At 51.8% G+C, this 19,643-nt stretch overlaps 1 protein-coding gene across 1 annotated transcript in view; it reads right to left on the bottom strand.

Annotated features, from left to right (window-relative positions):
- ADAMTS17 (ADAM metallopeptidase with thrombospondin type 1 motif, 17) overlaps positions 1-19,643 on the bottom strand; it is a 409,319-nt gene that overhangs the window by 3,047 nt on the left and 386,629 nt on the right. Inside the window, exons 19-21 of the mRNA XM_010845854.1 lie at positions 18,962-19,166; positions 15,448-15,600; positions 271-448 (exon numbers count right to left, since the gene is read on the bottom strand). Of these exons, the coding sequence (XP_010844156.1) occupies positions 271-448; positions 15,448-15,600; positions 18,962-19,166 (536 nt within the window). The remainder of the gene's footprint in view (positions 1-270; positions 449-15,447; positions 15,601-18,961; positions 19,167-19,643) is intronic.

The raw sequence follows: 19,643 nt of genomic DNA, 5'->3' as shown, positions 1-19,643 counted from the left end.
ATCCCAAAACATTTGAGGAGCATTCTCTCATGTTGCCCTTTGTTGGGAGAGGGGCTCAAGGGTTTGAGGCATCTTTTTCATGACAAGGAATGAAATTCCATCTCTGAAACCTCAGATCCTCTCCAGAACTGACACACGTTGGCCTCTCCAGAGCTCAAATAAAGCCCATGGAGCATGCTTTCTGGCTTACAGAATTCCCACCACCAGTGGGGACTCGCTGGCCAGGGGGTGCAGCAGCCCCAGGAGTGGGGGCTCAGCAGAAGCACTCACCGAGCCGAGGGGAGGTGATGGTGTTCACATTGATCTTGTCATTGCAGACTTCCTGGTGGCACTGTTTGTAGGCGGCTGGCTTGGAGAGGGCAGGGCACTCATTGCCATGGCGCCCGGTGACCTTGTGCATGCACTGCACCACCCGGGACTGCAGGCCCTTCCCGCAGGTCGACGAGCACTGCCAGAGACAGGGAGAGGTGGGCTGGGGACAGCTGAGCTAGGAGCTGAGCTCGGGCTGAGGGGCTTTGACGATGCCACTCCTGGGTCTGGCCCCTGCATGTCATTCCTAAGTGCTTAAAATAATCGCTGTATAAGAGGGCTTGGCTGCATACCAGTAGCCTGATGGAAGACTGTTTCAAGATGTTACAGACTGCATGTCTGGGTCCCCTCCACCTCCAAATATCTACACGTTGAAGCCCTAATGCCCTTGTGTGTGTTAGTTGCTCAGCTGTGTCCGATTCTTTGTGACCCCATGGACTGTAGCCCACCAGGCTCCTCCATCCATGGGATTCTCCAGGCAAGAAAACTGGAGTGGGTTGTCATTTCCTTCTCTAGGGGATCTTCCCAACCCAGGGACTGAACCCAGGTCTCCCCTATTGCAGGCAGATTCTTTACTGTGCGGGCAGCCCAGGAAGCCCTAACCCTCAGTGGGATGGTATTTGAAAGTACGTCCTTTGGGAGGTAACCGGGTTTAAATGAGGTCATGAGGGTGGGGCCCCCATGATAAGATTAGTGTCCTTATAAGAAGAGGGAGAGAGATCAGGGTTCTTTCCTTCCACCGAGTGAGGACACATGAGAAGGCGCCTGTTTGCAAGCCAGGAAGTGGCCTCTCACTAAGAGCCAAATATGCTAAGTACCTTGACCTCGGACCCAGCCTCCAGGACTACGAGAAATAAATGTCTTGTTATGCAAGTCACCCAGACTGCGGTATTTCATTACAGCAGCCTGAGCTGACTAAGACACATTGCTGAAATATTAATTTATGCTCATTGCACTTCACCTCCCACCATCTCACTCCTGTTCCAGAGAACCAGCTGGGCTTTAAAATTCTCCAGATAGTGAGCAGGGTGGCGTGCTGGCACCCAGGATAGTGAGCAGGGTGGCGTGCTGGCACCCAGGAAGGGACTGAACCTGATGATCGCAGGGATGTCCCTGGCACCTTGTGCCACACAAGGCTCCCAGGCATTTGCCCAGCCCTGGATGTAGGGAGGAACCCAATAACCATGGGGTTGAGTTTCCACAAGGCTGGAAGGGTGGGGCTCAGAATTAAATAGAGATACAGGAAATGAAGATGTGCAACCTTTCTTGCATGATGGATTCGTGGACTAATACAGGGGCTAACAGTTTCAATTTAGACACTCAATCCCTAGTTCTTGGCATTTCCAGCATTTGCAGATGGCTAAAATCAAACCAGTGGAGTTTGGCAGACCATCCCGCCCTCCCATAGACAGGCCTTATAAGACTGTGTGTTCTGTCTCCTGCCCTTCCTCTAGTTCCCCCTTGTGCCCCTTAAAGTGTTTTACAGGGAACCTGCTGGGTATCCAGCATCAGGATTCCCTCCCCCAATCCTGCTTGCCAGCTCCTTGCCCTCACTTGCTTTCCTGGGAGCCCCTAGAACCATCTCTCCATTAAGTTGTTCAGCTCCCGGCCAGAGAGCCTGGTCCACACACACACTCTCTTCATCTGGGCTCCACTAACATGCACACAACCTGTGGCTTACAGGGCTCTGAGGGCACTCTGCAGAACTTGAATAAAGCAAAGACCACAGGTGCAGCAGCCCAGCCAGGGCGGACACGGGCACCTAGAGGTGAGAGGGGAGCAAGGCCTCTCTGAATGCCACACGTAGTGAGGATGCCAGGCGCTATCTGCATCATGTGTCTCCCCATTTCTCCCCTTGGTCAACCCTGGCCTGTGCTGGAGGAGGCGCCTTCTCCAGGGCCTGGGAGGAGCCCTCCTGCACAGGCTCGGTGCGGAGCCCTTCATCCGTGAGAAGCGGCCATCGTCTGTGCTCCCAAAGGGGATTTTGTGCCCCAGGTGAATTCTTCTGCTTTCTAGTCTAACAAGCAAGATCACAATTTTTTTTTCCACTTTAGAAAGATGAAAGGCTCAGAGGGCACAGTGCTCTGATGGGGAACAGTCTTTCCAAACCATAACCGACGTAGGAAAACCACAATGCCCCCTTCCCCCCCCTCCTCCGCTGAGGGTCCTGGCACGTTCAAACCAGAATGGGCTCTCCCTGAGAGGCAAGGCTGTGCGCCTTGCTCCATGCCCATCTTCTTGGTAAGGCCATTAGGGGAAGCTCGCAGCTTGGAGATGCATCCCTCGCGCATGATAAACACACATTCCTGGGTTCCGCCCCAGAGCTCAGGAGTTGGTACAGGAGCACAGGGAAGTCTGAGGGGTGCTCTGTGGAGGCATGAGGTCACATGAGCAGGTTCCCACAGACTAGATACACAGAACAGGTGCCACAGCCATGTGACTTCTGCCTGGAGGGCATCCCCGAGGGAGAGGCTGCAGGCTGGGGATCTGCTGCGTGGGGTCACCTGGAGAACTTGGAAAGATCTCGATGCCCAGACCCATCAGTCAGTATCCCTGGAGGAAGCACCGGGCATCAGTGTTTTTCAAAGCTCTCCAGGTGACTCCAACAAGCAGCCAGAGCTGAGAACCTCTGACTCATCTGGATTTCTTCCCTGGGTCCTGCGTATAGTGTGCAGAGCTCTGTTTTCTTACGAAGAAGTAGTCAAGTATTTGTATACAAATATGTGTAATTGGAAAGGACTCTGATGCTGGGAGGGATTGGGGGCAGGAGGAGAAGGGGACGACAGAGGATGAGATGGCTGGATGGCATCACTGACTCGATGGACGTGAATCTGAATGAACTCCAGGAGTTGGTGATGGACAGGGAGGCCTGGCGTGCTGCGATTCATGGGGTCGCAAAGAGTCGGACACGACTGAGTGACTGAACTGAACTGAACTGATGTGTAATTAAGCTTCCTAGGTGGCACCAGTGGTAAAGAACCTGCTTGCCAAAGCGGGAGATGTTTAAGAGGCATGGGTTTGATCCCTGGGTCAGGAAGATCCTTTGGAGAAGGGAATGGCAACCCACTCCAGTATTCTTGCCTGGAGAATCCTATGGAGAGGAGCCTGGCCGGCTACAGTCTGTGGGGTCACAAAGAGTCAGATACAACTGAAGTGACTTAGCACAGATGTATAATTAAGCAAGAACAGATGTCCACCTGAAGTCCCAAATATTAAGTTTATATAGAGGTGATGTGCTGCATGCTAAGTCACTTCAGTCGTATCCAACTCTTTGGGACCCTATAGACTGTATCCCTCCTTCAGGGGATCTTCCCAATCCAGGGATCAAACCCATGTCTCATATTTCCTGCATTGGCAGGCAGGTTCTTTATCATCAGTGCTATCTGGGAAGCCCAGAGAGGTAAGAGGTGTGTTCAAATACTAGAAGTGAAGCCTTTCATTCAAAATTATTCTTGGAAAAGAATAAATTGCCTAAGTAACAACAAAACCTCCCACAGTTCAAGACAGGGGTAAGGGGTGCCCTCAATTATTTGTAGCAAGAACAGCTGGGAGTTAAAATAAAAAGAAAGGCAAAGAAATTTAGCTTTTTCCTCCTGGAAGTAGGACATTATAATCTGTTAAGTTATGAGGGAGGGTGGTGTAAAAATGTTTAAAAATCACTTGAAAAGTAATCTGGGAAGTGGCTATCTGCAGAGACTGGAAGTCCAACCCGACAGGGTGAGTGAAGGAAATGGCCCAGGGTCCTGCGTGCTAGTTGCTCAGTCGTGCCTGACTCTTTGAGACACCATGGACTGTATGTAGCCCACAGGCTCCTCTGTGCATGGGATTCTCCAGGCACGAATCCTGGAGTGGGTTGCCATTTCCTACTCCAAGGGATCTTCCCAACCCAGGGATTGAACCTAGGTCTCCTGCATTGCAGGCAGATTCTTTACTGTCTGAGCCACCAGGGAAGCCAGGTTCAGGGTCCTAACACAGTGTGAAGTCCTACGAATGAGAGCAAAGCCTTGCCTGTTCTGAGTCCTGCCAACATGGAGCAAGGTTACCCACTGCAGAGCAAGGCCATGCCAACCTTGTGAGGGAATACCCAATGAAAAGAGCACATCCAAAAAAAGGCGGCATCTCAGTGGCTGGGCATGGCAGTGCCCTGCACATTGGAAAACTGAACAAGGGATCAGAAGGCAGAGTGAGTGGTGAAGAAGACAGATGCTGCAAATGCTCGGATGCACTTTACAAAATTGCTTATATTCAACTGTTTTCAACTCCGCAGGAAATAGCAATTTTATCAGGTTCCACTTCGTAATACAATAAAGACAGAAAATAGCAGTATTTCTAAATTAAAACATATAAACTTTAAATATGAACATATAATTACGTGACTAAGTTACATATTTTAAGTAGGCATTTGACTAGCCCACCTACACCATTAAAGACTTATATTTAAATTGCTCATAAATTTTTTTAAAGCCCTGCTCCCTGGGAAAGCATGTGTGTGAAGCCTCATTCCGGTGACTACTGGGTAATTGGGGAAGAGGGGGCCATGTGTGCTACTGGATGGACCACTGGGCCTTGTGGTGTCTTGACTTGGCTCACGGGTGCCACCTGCCATGGGAAACACAGCAGGAGGAAAAGCGGGCTGTCCTGGTGCTCCCTGGAGAAGGAGGTGGGTAGGCCGTGGTGGGGTTTCTGGGTCCTCAGGAAACTACACAGGCTAACAGAGAAGGACCTGGGACTCTGGTCTCACTTTCATGGGCCCCCTGACTGCGAGGTATGCAGATGCTGCCAGCAGGGCACTTCCTGCCCAATGCCTCTTGCAGCTGTCATTATTATTTATGTGCAATCAGGGCAAGGGCTCAATCCTATGGACCTACTAAAATCACACCCAGAACTCACAAAGCCTCTGGTGTGAAAGGACAGATGACCGTTGTAAAATTCAAGAGCCTGGGGCAACCTGGAAGACTAATCTCCCCTCTGAGAGTTCTTAGTCTTGTTTATTAACATGCTCTGGGCCTGGGCTGGGGCAAAGTACTCCGGACGCCTCCCTCCTGTATGCAGCTTGTTCTGTCTGTGGGCTCAGCTGTAGGATTCCACAACAGTGTGGAACATTTTACAACCATCCACTGAGATATACGGCTGCCAGAGTCTTGCCCAAGGTTACAGGTAGTGAATGGGAAAGGAGAGACAGGACCCCAGCTGCCCCATCCCACGGACTGAATATCATCTTCCTGTATGAGTTAGAGGTTGTACTGGATGGAGCTTCTATGGAGGGCCAGGAATCAGAAAAACAGGTGATTGCCCAGATCCACCATTTCTTCGTTATTTTTCCTAGCTCAGTCACTGATGTTTTTCCCAGTCTGTAAAAAGCACTGCCCTATGAGATCTCAGTGGGTGTCTCCAAAGTTCTGCAGAGGCTGTAGCATCTGTCCTCATGGCTTTCAGCACCTCCAAGAGGCAGGGCCGGGCCTGATGCTCAGCTGCTGTGGGGCCTGCTGAGATCCTGCAGACGCTGCCCCTCGTAGGGATCTGACTCGAGGACTTGGGCTTCCCTGATAGCTCAGCTGGTAAAGAATCTGCCTGCGATGCAGGAGACCCTGGTTCAATTCCTGGGTCAGAAAGATCCGCTGGAGAAGGGATCTACCCACTCCAGTATTCTTGGGCTTCCCTTGTGGCTCAGCTGGTAAAGAATCCTCCTGCAATGCGGGAGACTTGGGTTCAATCCCTGGGTTGGGAAGATCCCCTGGAGAAGGGAAAGGCTACCCACTCAAGCATTCTGGCCTGGAAAATTCCACGGACTGTACAGTCCATGGGGTTGCAAAGAATCGGATACGACTGAGTGACTTTCACTTTGGGTTATGCAAGATTTTAGCTGCAGTCCTGAGGGCTTCCGTTCACACAGCTCTGGGCTGTGAACGGCATGTGCTCACTCAGAAGAACCTTTGAGAACGTCAGGTGTCTGCATAGCCTCCTGGGAACGGGGGCTGAGCCAGCCCTGGAGAGGCTGTTTCGAGCATCAGGTGAGGAGACAGATGGGTTACAGAGTAGCCCATACAGAAACCATCCCATTTTTGTTCAGTACCTATGGGAGTGTATGTACCCATATAAAAGTTTGGAAGACAAACCATTGAAAAAGTTTACCATGTCGTCACCTGGTTTGTGGGGCTAGTTTTTTCTTCTGTCTTTCCAAGCGAGATGGAATCACCTACGTAATTAAACACAAAAGTGGAGAATTCCACCAAGGACCCTTTGGTGCAGCTGCCACCTTCCAAGCCTGCTGCATTTTCATCTGGGCCAAGGGAGGGCCTCAAATGGCCCTGGCCTAAAATCCACATATACCTACCCACTCCTTGGCTGGAGTTTCAGCAGGGATGGTCAGTGTGGGCAGGACAGGCCTGTCAGCAAGCTGCATCCCCCCTTACTAGCAGTGTGACCTCGGACAAGTTACTTCACCTGTATGAGCCCTGGCTTCTTTATTTGTAGCTTGAGGATAATAAAATCTTTCTTGTAGGATGATTTCTAAGGTTAAAGACAGCTTAGAACAGGTGCCTGGCAGGGAGTCTGGGATGGACAAAGGCTGCTACTATTGTTAACAACAGCAAGCACACAGGTCTAAAAGCAGAGAGAGCTGGCCGGGGGTCCCCTGAACCCGGGAAGGTGCCCTGAGTCACTGGCCCGCGTAGCAGGTGCAGACATCCACCTTTGCCTGGCTCTCGGCAATGATCGGGCAGCGTGACCACACGGCGTGCAGGAGCAGTTAGAGGGTGACTTGGCCCCGAAGACACACGTGATTCCAGAGAGGCTGCAGGGCTGCATCCCCCTGTAACCTGAGCTCGTGGCATTAAGGGTAACACAGGCACAGACGATGACTCTCACCTCTGTCGGCCTCTGCCCAGCCCCTGTTTTAGGTAAACAGCAAGGAGACGGCAGTGTCTCCTGATAGCATCGAATTAGCCCCAGGCATCACTGTGAAGCCATTTTTTAGGCTTTTAAAAACTAAGCAAACAGGTCTATAAAAAAACAGATCTGGTCTTGTGTGAAGCTCTCTGTCACTGTTGGGTAGGTTTTTCAAGCCACTCTTGACATTAACATTTAATGTGGCTCCCCAAGCCTCAGGAAACCAAGACAGAAGAGGAACAGTAATAAATCCGCCAGGAAAGCTCCTTCCTGAGTGAGTGCAGACCCCCAGGCCCCGTCTCCAGCAGTGCCTGCAGCGGCCCACCACACACAAGGCCGGGGGACCTGCCACCCATCCTGTGGGTGGCGACGATGATGATGCTGGTGGGGTTGGCAGCAGAAGAGCGGCAGGGCCCACTCTGCCCACCCGCCTGCTGGTGCTGGGCGCGAGGCTCATACTCGTTCTCAAGAGTCCTCCTTAATCTTCATGCTAATGGCCACTAGGAGCGGGGAGGTGCTCAGAACACAGCAGGTGCAGAATCACCGTGTACGCAGGGTGCAGCACTGCCTGCAGGGAGGCGGAGCGTGAGGCTCAGAGCATCCACATCCTCCTGCGATGCAGCCCCAGGCCCCCACCCAGCTGCTGCGCGGAGGCCTGCACGCCTCCCGGACACTCCTCCCTGCAGGGCGGGACCAGGCCTCTTACCACCAGGGGCCCAGCTCCAGGACACCTCCACCAGGGTGAGCTCCTCTCCACGCCTCCCAGCTGTGACATCAAGCCCATACATGACACCAGATCAGGAAGCGATGTTGTGAGAATCAGCTAAAGGAAGTTGTAAGAATCCGGGGAAGAGGAAAACGTGACGGGCATGTTTATTACATACACAAGCACTGGATCCTACAGAGCAGGGGACGGGCAGGGGCTCCTGACACAGGCTCTGGGGTGGGCAGGAGATGGGGTGAGTGTGCAACAGTGCAAGGATGAACCCTCACATCATGATGTGCCCGCACCACGCTCTCACCGAGCCATCCTCTGAAGGGCAGGACAGTGAGGGAGCTGCGGAAGGAATCCCCTTGCAGGAACTCCATTTTCTGCTTGAGTCTAAAAGGCCCTGGGAGAGTAAAATGTCAAAAGACGTTTTGACAGATTTCCCCCCAGACTTGGCATGAACCATAAAAACCTCAGAAGCTGCTGAAACCTGAAACAGCACGTTTAAACAATGATGAAAATCCCCACCATCTTTGCTCCTGCCTTGAAACTAGAAATGCTTTCACACACACACACACACACATGTTCCCCTTTCAACTCATACTTTGTTTCAAACTGTTTTTGAAATCCTCGAATCCTTGAATCCTAACCTCAGCCTTAGCTTTGGGTTCACCCCGTCTCTGAATTCACAGCCTGCTGACCTACAGGTTCTGTTTGGGATGCTATGGTACCCAGAAGGCCGAGGTCACCCCCGTGACCTGCAAGGACGGGTTCTCCCAAGAGCTCTTGCTTCTTGCTCCGGACAGGCGCCATGAGCACAGAGTGGGCCACAGGGGCTGGTTCACTGTCTGCCCCTGGGCAGAAGCTGCCACCAGTGTGGTGACACAGCTCTCCCAGCTCCTCAGCGACTGTTAGAAAGGCCATCCACCCCTACTACAGAGGATGGCCTAGGTGTCCAGCAAATGCTGCACAGCTGTCTCCTGCCCCGAGCCATGCTGTCCTCACGCGGAGCTCCAGGTCAGAGCACGCGCTATTTCACAGGGTTCAAACCACATTCAAAGAACTCATTTCCTAAGGCATAAATAGTTTACAAGACACATGATTCGGGCCAGAGATGAGAGCCCTGGGTGTCCTGGATAATGATGGTGAAGATGATGATGATAAAAATGCCGAAGCCAGCCAGCGTCTTAGGGGCCTTATATGGATGCTGTAGGAGGTGGGCACCCCTAACGCCATCTGACAAAGAATGACTCTGCTTCAAGGTTATGGCATCGGGAGAGCAGGGACGTGCCCCTGTGTTACCCTGCAGAGGTGCCCTGCTCTGAGGTCGCTGACAGCGTGTGTCAAAACTGAAGTGTTTTTTAGGGATGGCAGCTTCTCTGATTCAGTGGCCAGGTCTATGGTTAAAACCTAGGCTGGCATGTGAGGCAGGTACCCCCACTCTCTGACCTCTGATTCCACACAAAGGAGGCTGATCTGAGGAAGCACAAAGGTGAACGAAGCACAGCAGGGGGAAGGAGGGGGCAAAGGCAGAGGCCTTCAGACTACAGCTGGCCCTTGAACAACATGGGTTATTCCTCCAAGTCCTCAGTCCCTCTGCGTCCGAGGATGCCCCCTGGACCACACACACTGCAGTATTTACTGTTGGAAAATATCTGGGTATAAGTGGACCCTGTAGTTCAAACCAGCGTCGAACAAGGGTCAACTGCGTTCAGTTCACTCCCATGCAGGCGCCTCACCTGGCAATTCCAGGGACCCTGCTGCCCTACACCAAGTTCTTCTCTCTCATCTGAGCAGGTGTGGGCCATGGACTTTTCTTTAACATCATGACCCAGTGGCCAGCTCTGCTCCCCCTGACAAAATGCTCTAGGCCAAGGGAGAATCTACCCCACTCCCTCCTGCCCTACTCAGAAAAGCACTGAAGTCTGATGACTTTCCTTTCACTGCTGCCTACACTCCCGAGAGCAGCATGGGATGGAGGATTTCCTGATCCCTGTCTTCAGGGTTTCCCTGGTGGCTCAGATGGTAAAGAATCCGCCTACAATGCAGGCGACCTGGGTTTGATCCCTAGGTCAGGAAGATCCCCTGGAGAAGGGAATGGCTACCCTCTCCAGTAGCCTTGCCTGGAGAATTCCATGGACAGAGGAACTTTATGATCTACAGTCCTGGGGTCGCCAAGAGTCTGACATGACTAAGCAGTTACCTTCTGTGGGTTTCCCAGATGGTGCTAGTGGTAAAGAACCCACCTGGCAATGCAGGAGATGTTAAGGGACTCAAGTTCGATCCCTGGGTAGAGAAGCTCCCCTGGAGGAGGACATGGCAACCTGCTCCAGTACTCTCGCCTGGAGAATCCCAAGGACAGAGGAGCCTGGTGGGCTATCATCCATGGGGTCACAAAGAGTCAGACACAACTGAGCAACTAACTCTTTCACTTTCACCCGCTTGCAGAGTGCTGGCTGTCTCTGTTATACAGTTTCACACGTCCCAGAAAAGAGCCCTGGTATCTCCAGTGCCTTTCATGCCTGCTCTTGGATGCTCAAGTTTCTTTTAATTAGGACTCAACTGCTTATTTTACAAATAAAGGGAGACAACATGCATGATCGTCTGTAGAGACAACAGATTGATACTACAGTATAAATGACTAATTCAAAGCCCTGGGGACAGCAGGTTTTGATTGGTGAGTTGGAGAGAGAGTGGATAAATATGTGACTTTACAACAAGCTTATGATTATGCTGGTTAGAGCTGAGGCATATAATAGTTCATCTCCTTCCCATTTCAAATTAAAAACCCAAGCCTCTGATATTATTATGCATTTAAAGGAAAGACAGATTAAGAGCCAGAAGGCAAGGACCGGACTCTTAGCCCTGCCATTTTCTAGTTATGTGACCTCCAGAAAAAAATCTCACATCACTACTCTGAGCCTCAGTTTCTTCACCTGTAAAATGGGGATAGGGTCAAATGAGAGAATGTGAGTGCAAATGCTTTGTAAATTCTAGAGACCTGGTGAATGTCAGGACCACGGTCAATGGGCCCAGCAGAAGTAGCATCACTCTCTACTAGCACTCCATTCAGGGCTGCCCCCCGGCAGGGGCTGTAGTTCATACCTGCCAGGGGACTCAGTGAGGCCTAGCATCTGTAGCTGGCTCTCTGTCTCCTGGATCTCCTGGGCACTGTCCATCTTGTCCCCTCAGTGCCCAGCACAGCCTGGCACACAACAGGAGCTCAGGAAATGCTGGTTGAACCACACTGAACTTGGCTGCAGGCAAGTGGGTGCCCAGACTGGCCCCGTAGGCCAGCTTTGCAGGGTTCGGGGAGCCGTCAGGTCCCAGCACAGGAAGTGCAGGCTTCAGAAGTGGTGAAAAGCTCTCTGGAACAAGCCCCCTCATGACACAGGTCTGTCTGTTTCTAAGGCCATGGAACTCAAGCTCCCATCCCTCTGCCCACAACCCCAGAAGGTATCTGACTGCTGTTCTGGGAAGGCACTGACATGGCCCTGTTTGAATGAGACGCTCTCCCTGACTTCTTCCCGGGGCTCTGCGACTGTGGGCACGTGCATTTTTACAGCTTCATTTGGTCTCCCACAGCCTCTGGGACATGCTGGGGCTCAGGTGTGAGCAGCACGCTTGGGGTTCCACCAAGGCCTCAAGTCAGGCCAGCCCCCTTCCAGGGCACCTCCGCCAGCACCAGGAAGTCAATGGCCACTTTGATCTTTTTGGTAAAAGGGAACATACTCTTAAAAGAGTCAGTGGTCTTCATTAAAACACCATCTATTATAATCCCTCCAGAATAATTTGTTTCTAATTATTTCAGTGGTGATTAATGCCTCTGGTCTTGAAACTGTAACATCTCAACTTTTGATGAAAAGTCATGCTGCTCTAGAAAGAAATGTGATTTCCTCCTTTCCCAGTTTCAGGGGCACTCTCTTCCTCACCCCTGACTCCCCACCCCTCGCTCATTCTATCAGCAGGTTGAATACGTAGGCTCAGCATTTAGTGGGAGAAAACAATGATTCCCACAGATCTGGAAATAGCTTATATCCCAGGAAGGCAGGCAGCTGCAGGGCAGTTTCCAAACAGAGCAGAGCGATAATAATGCCCTCAGCAGGGCTGGGAAAGTGAAGCAGGTTTTTGGATAGGTCTCTAGTTAGTGTTCAGCCGTTTGCTGAGGATGGGGGAGGGGAAGGGGCCCTGAATGCCCTCCAAGCCCGCCCTGCCTCAGCCAGGCTCTGGGTGTGGCTCTCAGGCCCCCTCACCCAGCCAGAGGAATGGATGCTTGGTCCTGCTCACTTCAGGAAGTGCAGGATGGTACCTGCAGCTTGTCCTTGGGCTGGCCCGTCCATCACCTCCCTGGAGACAGGCTCATCTTTCTCAGCAGCACCTCTGGGTCAAGTGATGGGAGTCTGCTTGGAAGGAAGATGTCAAAGCATCCAGATACACTGCACCAGGGGTCTAACAGGGCTCGGACTTCTTTCCACTTTCCTTCTGGGCAACTTGTTTGCTGCCTTCAAAGTCTGGCATGTGGGAGGTCTGGATGCCGGTTAGAGGAGGGTTACCCACAATGACTGGATTGAAAGTGCATCAGACTCCAATTGTGTGATGGCGCAGACAGTAAAGTGTCTGCCTGCAGTGCAGGAGACCCGGATTCAATCCCTGGGTTGGGACGATCCCCTGGAGAAGGAAAGGGTAACCCACTCCAGTACTCTTGCCTAGAAATATCCCATGGGTTGAGGAACCTGGTAGGCTACAGACCATGGGGTTGCAAAGAGTCGGACATGACTGAGCGACTTCACTTCCAAAATAACCTATCAATCAGAAAGCAAATCCAGGCTGAACAAGTGAAAATGTTAGGGGGCCACCATCCCCTGGAATCTGCTTCCATCAGTGCAGTCACCCAGTGAGTGAGAATGAGGGCCCCATGGGATTCGTATCTGTCCCACGTCTCCAGAGCAGACACAGGGAAGCAATAGGCGGATCTCTTCTCCTGTGCTGGGAAGGGGGCAGGGCATGTGCCAGCACACTCAGAGGTGGGCGCTGCAGAAGGGGGTAGGGGTGAGCAAACAGTTGGGGTGGGGGTCTCCTGGTTCAGTTCTATGCGGTCGCCATCCCCACCAACCCTTGTTTCCAGTGTGTGCACACGTGCACACACACACACACACACACAGTTCAGGTCTATGCGGTCGCCATCCTCACCAACCCTTGTTTCCAATGTGTGCACACGTGCGTGCATGCACACACACACAACACACGGTTCAGGTCTATGTGGTCGCCATCCCCACCAACCCTTGTTTCCAGTGTGTGCACACGTGCGCACACACACACACACACACACGGTTCAGGTCTATGCGGTCGCCATCTCCTCCAACCACTGTTTCCAGTGTGTGCACACATGCGTACACACACACACACACCCACACACCCACACACGGTTCAGGTCTATGCAGTTGCCATCCCCAGCAACCCTTGTTTCCAGTGTGTGCACACACGCACGCATACACACACACACACACACACACACACACATGCACACACGGTTCAGGTCTATGCGGTCGCCGTCCCCACCGACCCTTGTTTCCAGTGTGTGCACACACACGTGCACACACAAACACACACATGCTACCTTCCAAGTCAGCGTCCCTATAGTTCTCGGCTGGGAAGAACGAGCTTGCCCTGGGCCCTGGCTCTGGCCAGACCTGCTGGGGAGGGGGTGGCTGGCACTAGTCCAGGGCTTGCCCCAAAGGCTGGATGCACACCAATCCAAAGCCGTTGGATACCAGCCCTGGACAGAGGCCCTGCACATCCCTTTGGTCTCTCTCGTTCTCACTGCCCAGCTGATCAAGCTGGCTGTGGCAGAAAGCAGGCACTGCAGCCTTCTAATATCTTAGAGTCCGGAAGGCCAGGAGGCGTTATGCTTCATGGCCTGGCTAGGAAGGTGAAGGCCAGAGAAAGGCTCTACTTCCCTGGAAGCCATGCACAGTGGGCTGTGTGGGGGGCAGTTTGCCAGAATGTGCGCCCATGTCCTCGGCCAAGGAGGGGCCAAGTGCTGCGCTGAGCTCCTTGGTGTTCCTCACATCCATCCTCGGACATTCCACTGCTCCTGGGACCAGGGGGCTTATGGCGCCCAGGAAAACAAAATGCCCATCTGGTCCTCAAATCCAGAGTTATTAGAAGCTCTGGCAAGGCTCATCCACAGAGCACCCACCACGGGGACTCAGGACCCCACCATGTGTCCACCCGGTGGACGGAGTTCTGAACTGGGGCTCAGGAGCCTGGACTCTGTCAGAGAGCCAGGGCAGAGTTGCTTAACCTCTCTGCACCTCCGCTCCTTCTGTTAAGCAGGGATCAGCACGGGAGAGGGCTGGGGGCGCAGGGGTCACTGCACAGAGGAACCAAGGCTGGGGCCCCAGACCCCCAAGGCCCGGCTTATCCCTCCTCACCTCTCCTCCTGCCCAGGGACACCCGTGACCACAGGAGTCGCCCTTTAGCGGTACAGGCTGCATTCAGGATGTGACCACCAGGACCCTTCAAATAATGATAGCTTTATTCTAATTCACACCTGGACATATGGAATCCAGATAACACTATTCTGCCTGGCCAGACAGGTAAATTAAAGCCCAAAGGGCCTGCAGGAGCCTGGGGAGACGCAACAGCCCCTGCTGGGCCCCAGGTCACAAAGGCCATGTGCAGATAGAGGCCAGGTTGCCAGGTTTCTGTAGAAAGGCCCAAATCCAGATTGCCAGGTGAAATTTCCCATTTTTTAACTGTTAGCAATCAATTCTAAACTGTTCCCACCAGCATATGGCCTTAGAGCATAGATATCAATGGAAGCAAATGGGGAGCTTCCGGTTACTGAGACCAAAAGGAAACAAACACGCTCCAGGTTCTCACTGGAAATTTTCATCAGAAAATCAGACAGGAGAAACAGTGTTTGGAAGAAGATTCTAGAACACTCCTGGAAGGTTCTAGGGGGGACAATGGTATCCACCTTGGGTATGTGTCAAGGATATCAGACGAATGAATAAAGGAATAGCTACAGGGAACTTTCATTCACTTGAATGCTGTTGAACCCCCCTGCCCTGAGGCTCTGGGAGATGTCCTCCTTTCCTCACCCCAGGGCCCTGTGCTTTCCCATCAAGCGTTGTCCAGCCCTCGCCCAAGGGCCCTGGGGACAATGACGCTCTGTCCGCCCACAGAACCTCTGTGTCTGCCTGGGGACAGACTCCCAACCGCTGAGGAGGTTCTCTCAACGGCTGGTGACCAAACCCACTACAGGATGCATGGGTCCCCTTGGCACTCTTTCCTGTTTTGGGGGTTCTCAGGGCCCTTCTAAGTGGACCCCATATGGGGTCACCAGCAGGTATGGAGTTGGGAGAGAAAGTGAATTCAGCTGGTGAGACTGGGACCATCTGGTTGAACTGGGGCCCACGGTGAGAGGGCTGAGCCCCCTGAGGCGCCTCCGCTTCCTGGGCAGGATGTGAGAGGGCTGAGCCCCCTGAGGCGCCTCCGCTTCCTGGGCAGGATGGGCGCGCAGGCACCATACTCACCTTGGACCAGCTCCCAGTTTTCCACTCGTAGCAGCCGGAGTAGTCCTCACAGGGCTCCTCGGCTCTCGGCCTAGTGGACGCATCGCATTTTCCTTGGGAGTTGGTGCATGTCACAGTCCGTTTCTGTGTGCCTTTGCCACAGCTGGCAGAACACTGCAAGACACCACTCGGAGACTGAATCCAGTCCAATCCAGTCAGGTCTATCCACACCTGTTAAGTGCCTACCAGGTACCAGCCCCAGCACTGAGGATGCAAGGATGAAGATGCTATTTTTCTGTTCTCGAAAAGCTCCTGGCCTTTTTGACTCTTATGCACACGGTCCCACCCGGCTCCTCCCAGCTGGCCTCCAGGTCCTGTGCTTGGCCTGAGCCACTCTGGAGCAAAGGCACCAGTTCAGGGTTGGCGGCGGGGAGGAGATGGAGAGCAAAGCCCCCAGTGACTCTCACAGAAGGTGCCTGGCAAGCCCCTGGGTTTCATGTGAACGCCAAGAATGGTAACAGGGTAATGTTCCCTGTGCTATTTTACTTCCTGGGAAACACAGGAAGAGATGGTGTGGGCAGGGGACCCAGAGGAGTGATGCGTGAATCCTCAGTTTCCCACACCCCTAGGCAGCAAGATCCACGGAAACATGGACAGAGCTGGGGAGGTGACAAGGCACAGAGGAGGCAGACCTGGGGGTGGTCTGGAGTCCAGTTGGGAGGTTCCCAGCCCTACCCTCTGGGCTGGAGATCGGCTGATGCCTGGCTGACACGAGTGAGTTCTTACCTATCTCAAAACAAAGTACGAGGGAACTCAAATCCTGGCTCTGTAACTACCTGGAGGGGTGGGAGGTCGGGGGGAGGTTAAAGAGGGAGGGACACATGTATACCCGCAGCTGACTCACGTGGACGGACGCCAGAGGCCAATGCAATATTGTGAAGCAATTTTCCTTCAGTTAAAAATAAACGAGTTTGGGGAAGAAAAAAACAAAGCACGAGGAGGAGAGGACCCTTGATCCTGGGAGACATAACTGACTTGATCAGCAAGCAGAGGTGACCTGGTTGGGGAACATGGGGAGCCCACCCTTTGGTTCGTCGTGTGGGGAAGCCCAGTCCCCACCATGGAGACAAAAATGCAGCCTCCAGAGATGGTGGGCTGAAGGCAGGGTTCTGTCCAATGCACAGACATGAAGAGACCCGGGAGATCCAGAGGGGACTCCCTCCCAACAGCTGGGTGGGGCTCCCCTCAGCCGCAGAAGCACAAGTGGAGCCCCAACAGCTCTAACTTCGGTTCTCACACTTGCATGATTGACGAAAATATGGGAGGGTACATAGTAATTTTTCTTGAGCTACAACAAACTTGACTTTTCACAAGTTCCACTATGTCTACTGGAAAAATGCACATAAAGGACAAATGTTCTATTTGTTATTAACATTTATCTCAAAATGTTATCTAGTTTGATTTTTCCTATGAATTCAACCTAGCTCTCCATCTGAAGGTCCTATTCTTGTTTTCTTTATTTACTTTTTTGAGATGAATTTAAACTGGTTTGTTTTAGAAAAAATACACATTTCACAGGTCATTATGGTATCACTGAGGGGCAAGGGGTTGGAAGAGCAATTGCATTTGATCTTGTGTGTGAGTTTTATAGGGATTTCAAACACTCAACACCCAGCCCACTTCTTGACCAAATCCTGGTCTGGCCCCTTTTGACCAGCAGCCTGTTGGTGGGAAAGCCTTTAGGGAGAGCACTGCTGCAGGCTGGGGTCACCCTGCAAGGGACCTGGGAGGGCAATGTCCAGTTTCTCTCTTGGTTTCTGACCCAGGGGTACGAACCAGAAGTCAAAGACAGGAGACAGTTGCTACCTTTTGCTTCCTTTTAATATTTGTTCCTTATTCTGACGAAGTGGGGAAGAAGCTGGGGACTCCTGGTGCCAGTGGGCAACACTGCCAGCTGAATACAAGCAAGCCCAGCAATAAAAACTCACCCAGGAGAAATTTAAACCCATTTGTTTCCAGAAGAAGAAGTGTAAGAGGGACTTCCATATGTGGTAAAGTTGTAGGGATACCAATTTTGTGAGCATCTCAGGGAGGAAAGATTTGATTCTGCATCAAATGTTTATAAAGAAGCATTGTGAGCCTTGGCTGAGGCAGAATTAGACTGATTGGTGTGGATACTATTTCAGGACTAGCATCAGGCAACACACAGATACAGAAACAGAGATGGAGATATTTCTTTAAATCTTGCTCCAGCTGTCTCACACTTTCCAAAATAGACCTCTTCAAGACTATAATGATCGTTGATTATGTCAGGCTTGTTTATTTGGTAAGAGGCATTTTTTTCTTTTCCCTGTAAGAGTCCTATAGGTGGAAAATTTATGGTTTTTCTGATTAAAACATAAATCTTATTTGGATCAAGAACCAGGTGATCAAGGCCCTAAGCTCATGGCAAGGGAGACTACACACCTGCCCCTAGCTTTCCAACTACCCTCCCTAAAAGCCCACTGAATGTTAAACTTCTTAACCTAGGTACATGTAAAGAGAAAAAAATTAAAAAAAAAATTAAACTCTGTCCTTTCCCTAAAATATCCTAAGGGGTAGGCAAAAACCTCTCCTCTTTAAACAGGTACATGTCAGGATCTGCCTAAAAAGTAAATTCAGTCGCCCAAGGGCAGACTTTTCCTTCATTAAAAATGGGCTGAATACTTTCTTATTCAAAATAATTCCAACTGTTTGGCAATAAAAAGAAACTTTAAAAATACTTTCCACACTGAAGAGTGTCTTGGATTTAGCTTTTCTGACTTTCCTAGAACACGTCTGATGGAAGACCTCGGGGAAGCTTGCCCTTTATTCAGCTATTTTATTTGGTTTGTTTGTTTTATAGCCAAACAATCAAAATCATTAATGTAAGTTCACTGCAAAGCCTTGATGGATGATATTACCAAAGATAAAATATTTCCAGGATCAGTCTTCAAAGTTAAAACTTAAAGCTTAATTGACCTCTTTCCAAAATGTTACATGGCATGAGATTTGTGACTCCAACTCACACACCAAAAGCTGTCTCTCCCAGCATCCACCCGCCTCTTGCAAAGGCAGCTCCACCAAGACTGCCGTGGAGCTGAAGGCAAGTCTTTGAAAGCACTTTCCCAACCTAACCACCCTACAGGTCCAGAGTGCGCAAAAGAGATGAAAAGGTATCTATTTGTCTACCCACCTACCTATCTCCTATCCATCCAACTATCCATCCCTCCATCTATATTTATAAGAGAATTCTCACAGCAAACAAACAGTACTGTGATATATATTATAAAAAATACACTATCCATGATTTTTGGGCCATGTTGAAACATCAGATGGAATTTGAGAATATGTGACCCAGAACGCGGCTTTGAGCTGCTCCAGGGTCTGGGTGAGGATATTCCTGCGGATGTGTCACAAACAGCACGGAGGGAAAGGGGCCATTTTGGGGTCCTTGCAGACAAGGCCCCGGGGCCCTGGCGGTCGTCTCAGCCCAGAGGGCAGCCCAGGCACCCACCTGTGACCACTCCGACGCCTCCCAGATGGACAGGCAGTCCTGGCCCTCGCAGCTCTGCACTGGCGACGGCCGGGGCACGGGGCAGTAGAGGGGCCGGGTGGCAACGTGAGTGCCGTTCTGCAGCTGGTACACGCAGGTCACTTCCCGGTGCTGGATGCCCTTCTCACAGGTTGCTGAGCAGGGGCTCCACGGGCCCGCCACCCACCTGCCCGGAGAAAGACAAGATGGTAAGAGGACAAAGGGCCTTCCAGACAGATCGCAGCATCGTGGGCCTGCTGTGGGAGGGAAGAAGGCGGACGCAGCTTTGCAGTTGGGTTTGGAGATAATTCCAGACTATCAGAGCTGTCTGAGTAGAGTGGTTCAGTGGTCTTCTCAGGACAGAAACCTTTCTGACCCCACTCCCCACGTCAGACTGTTACTGTCCCTATGTCTCCATCCTGCTATCTTGGGCCATCTTTGTTCAGGTGTGATGGACACGAAGTGGGCCACATCCCAGCAGAAGCTCTGGGTGACTGTGTGGCTCGTCTCTCTCTCTTCCTGCTCTCTGCCATGAGAACAGCAGGTCCAGTACAGGAGCTGCCCCACCGCTGGGCTCTGCCATACACGATGCTGTGGTATGCCACTGGGACTCTGGGGTTGTTCGTCACTGCAGCAAAAGGTGACCGGCACAGCCCTCGGCAGA

The sequence above is a fragment of the Bison bison genome, unplaced genomic scaffold (assembly GCF_000754665.1).
Source record: "Bison bison bison isolate TAMUID 2011002044 unplaced genomic scaffold, Bison_UMD1.0 scf7180017864224, whole genome shotgun sequence".
Taxonomy (NCBI): domain Eukaryota; kingdom Metazoa; phylum Chordata; class Mammalia; order Artiodactyla; family Bovidae; genus Bison; species Bison bison.
This window is presented reverse-complemented; position numbering and strand designations above follow the sequence as displayed.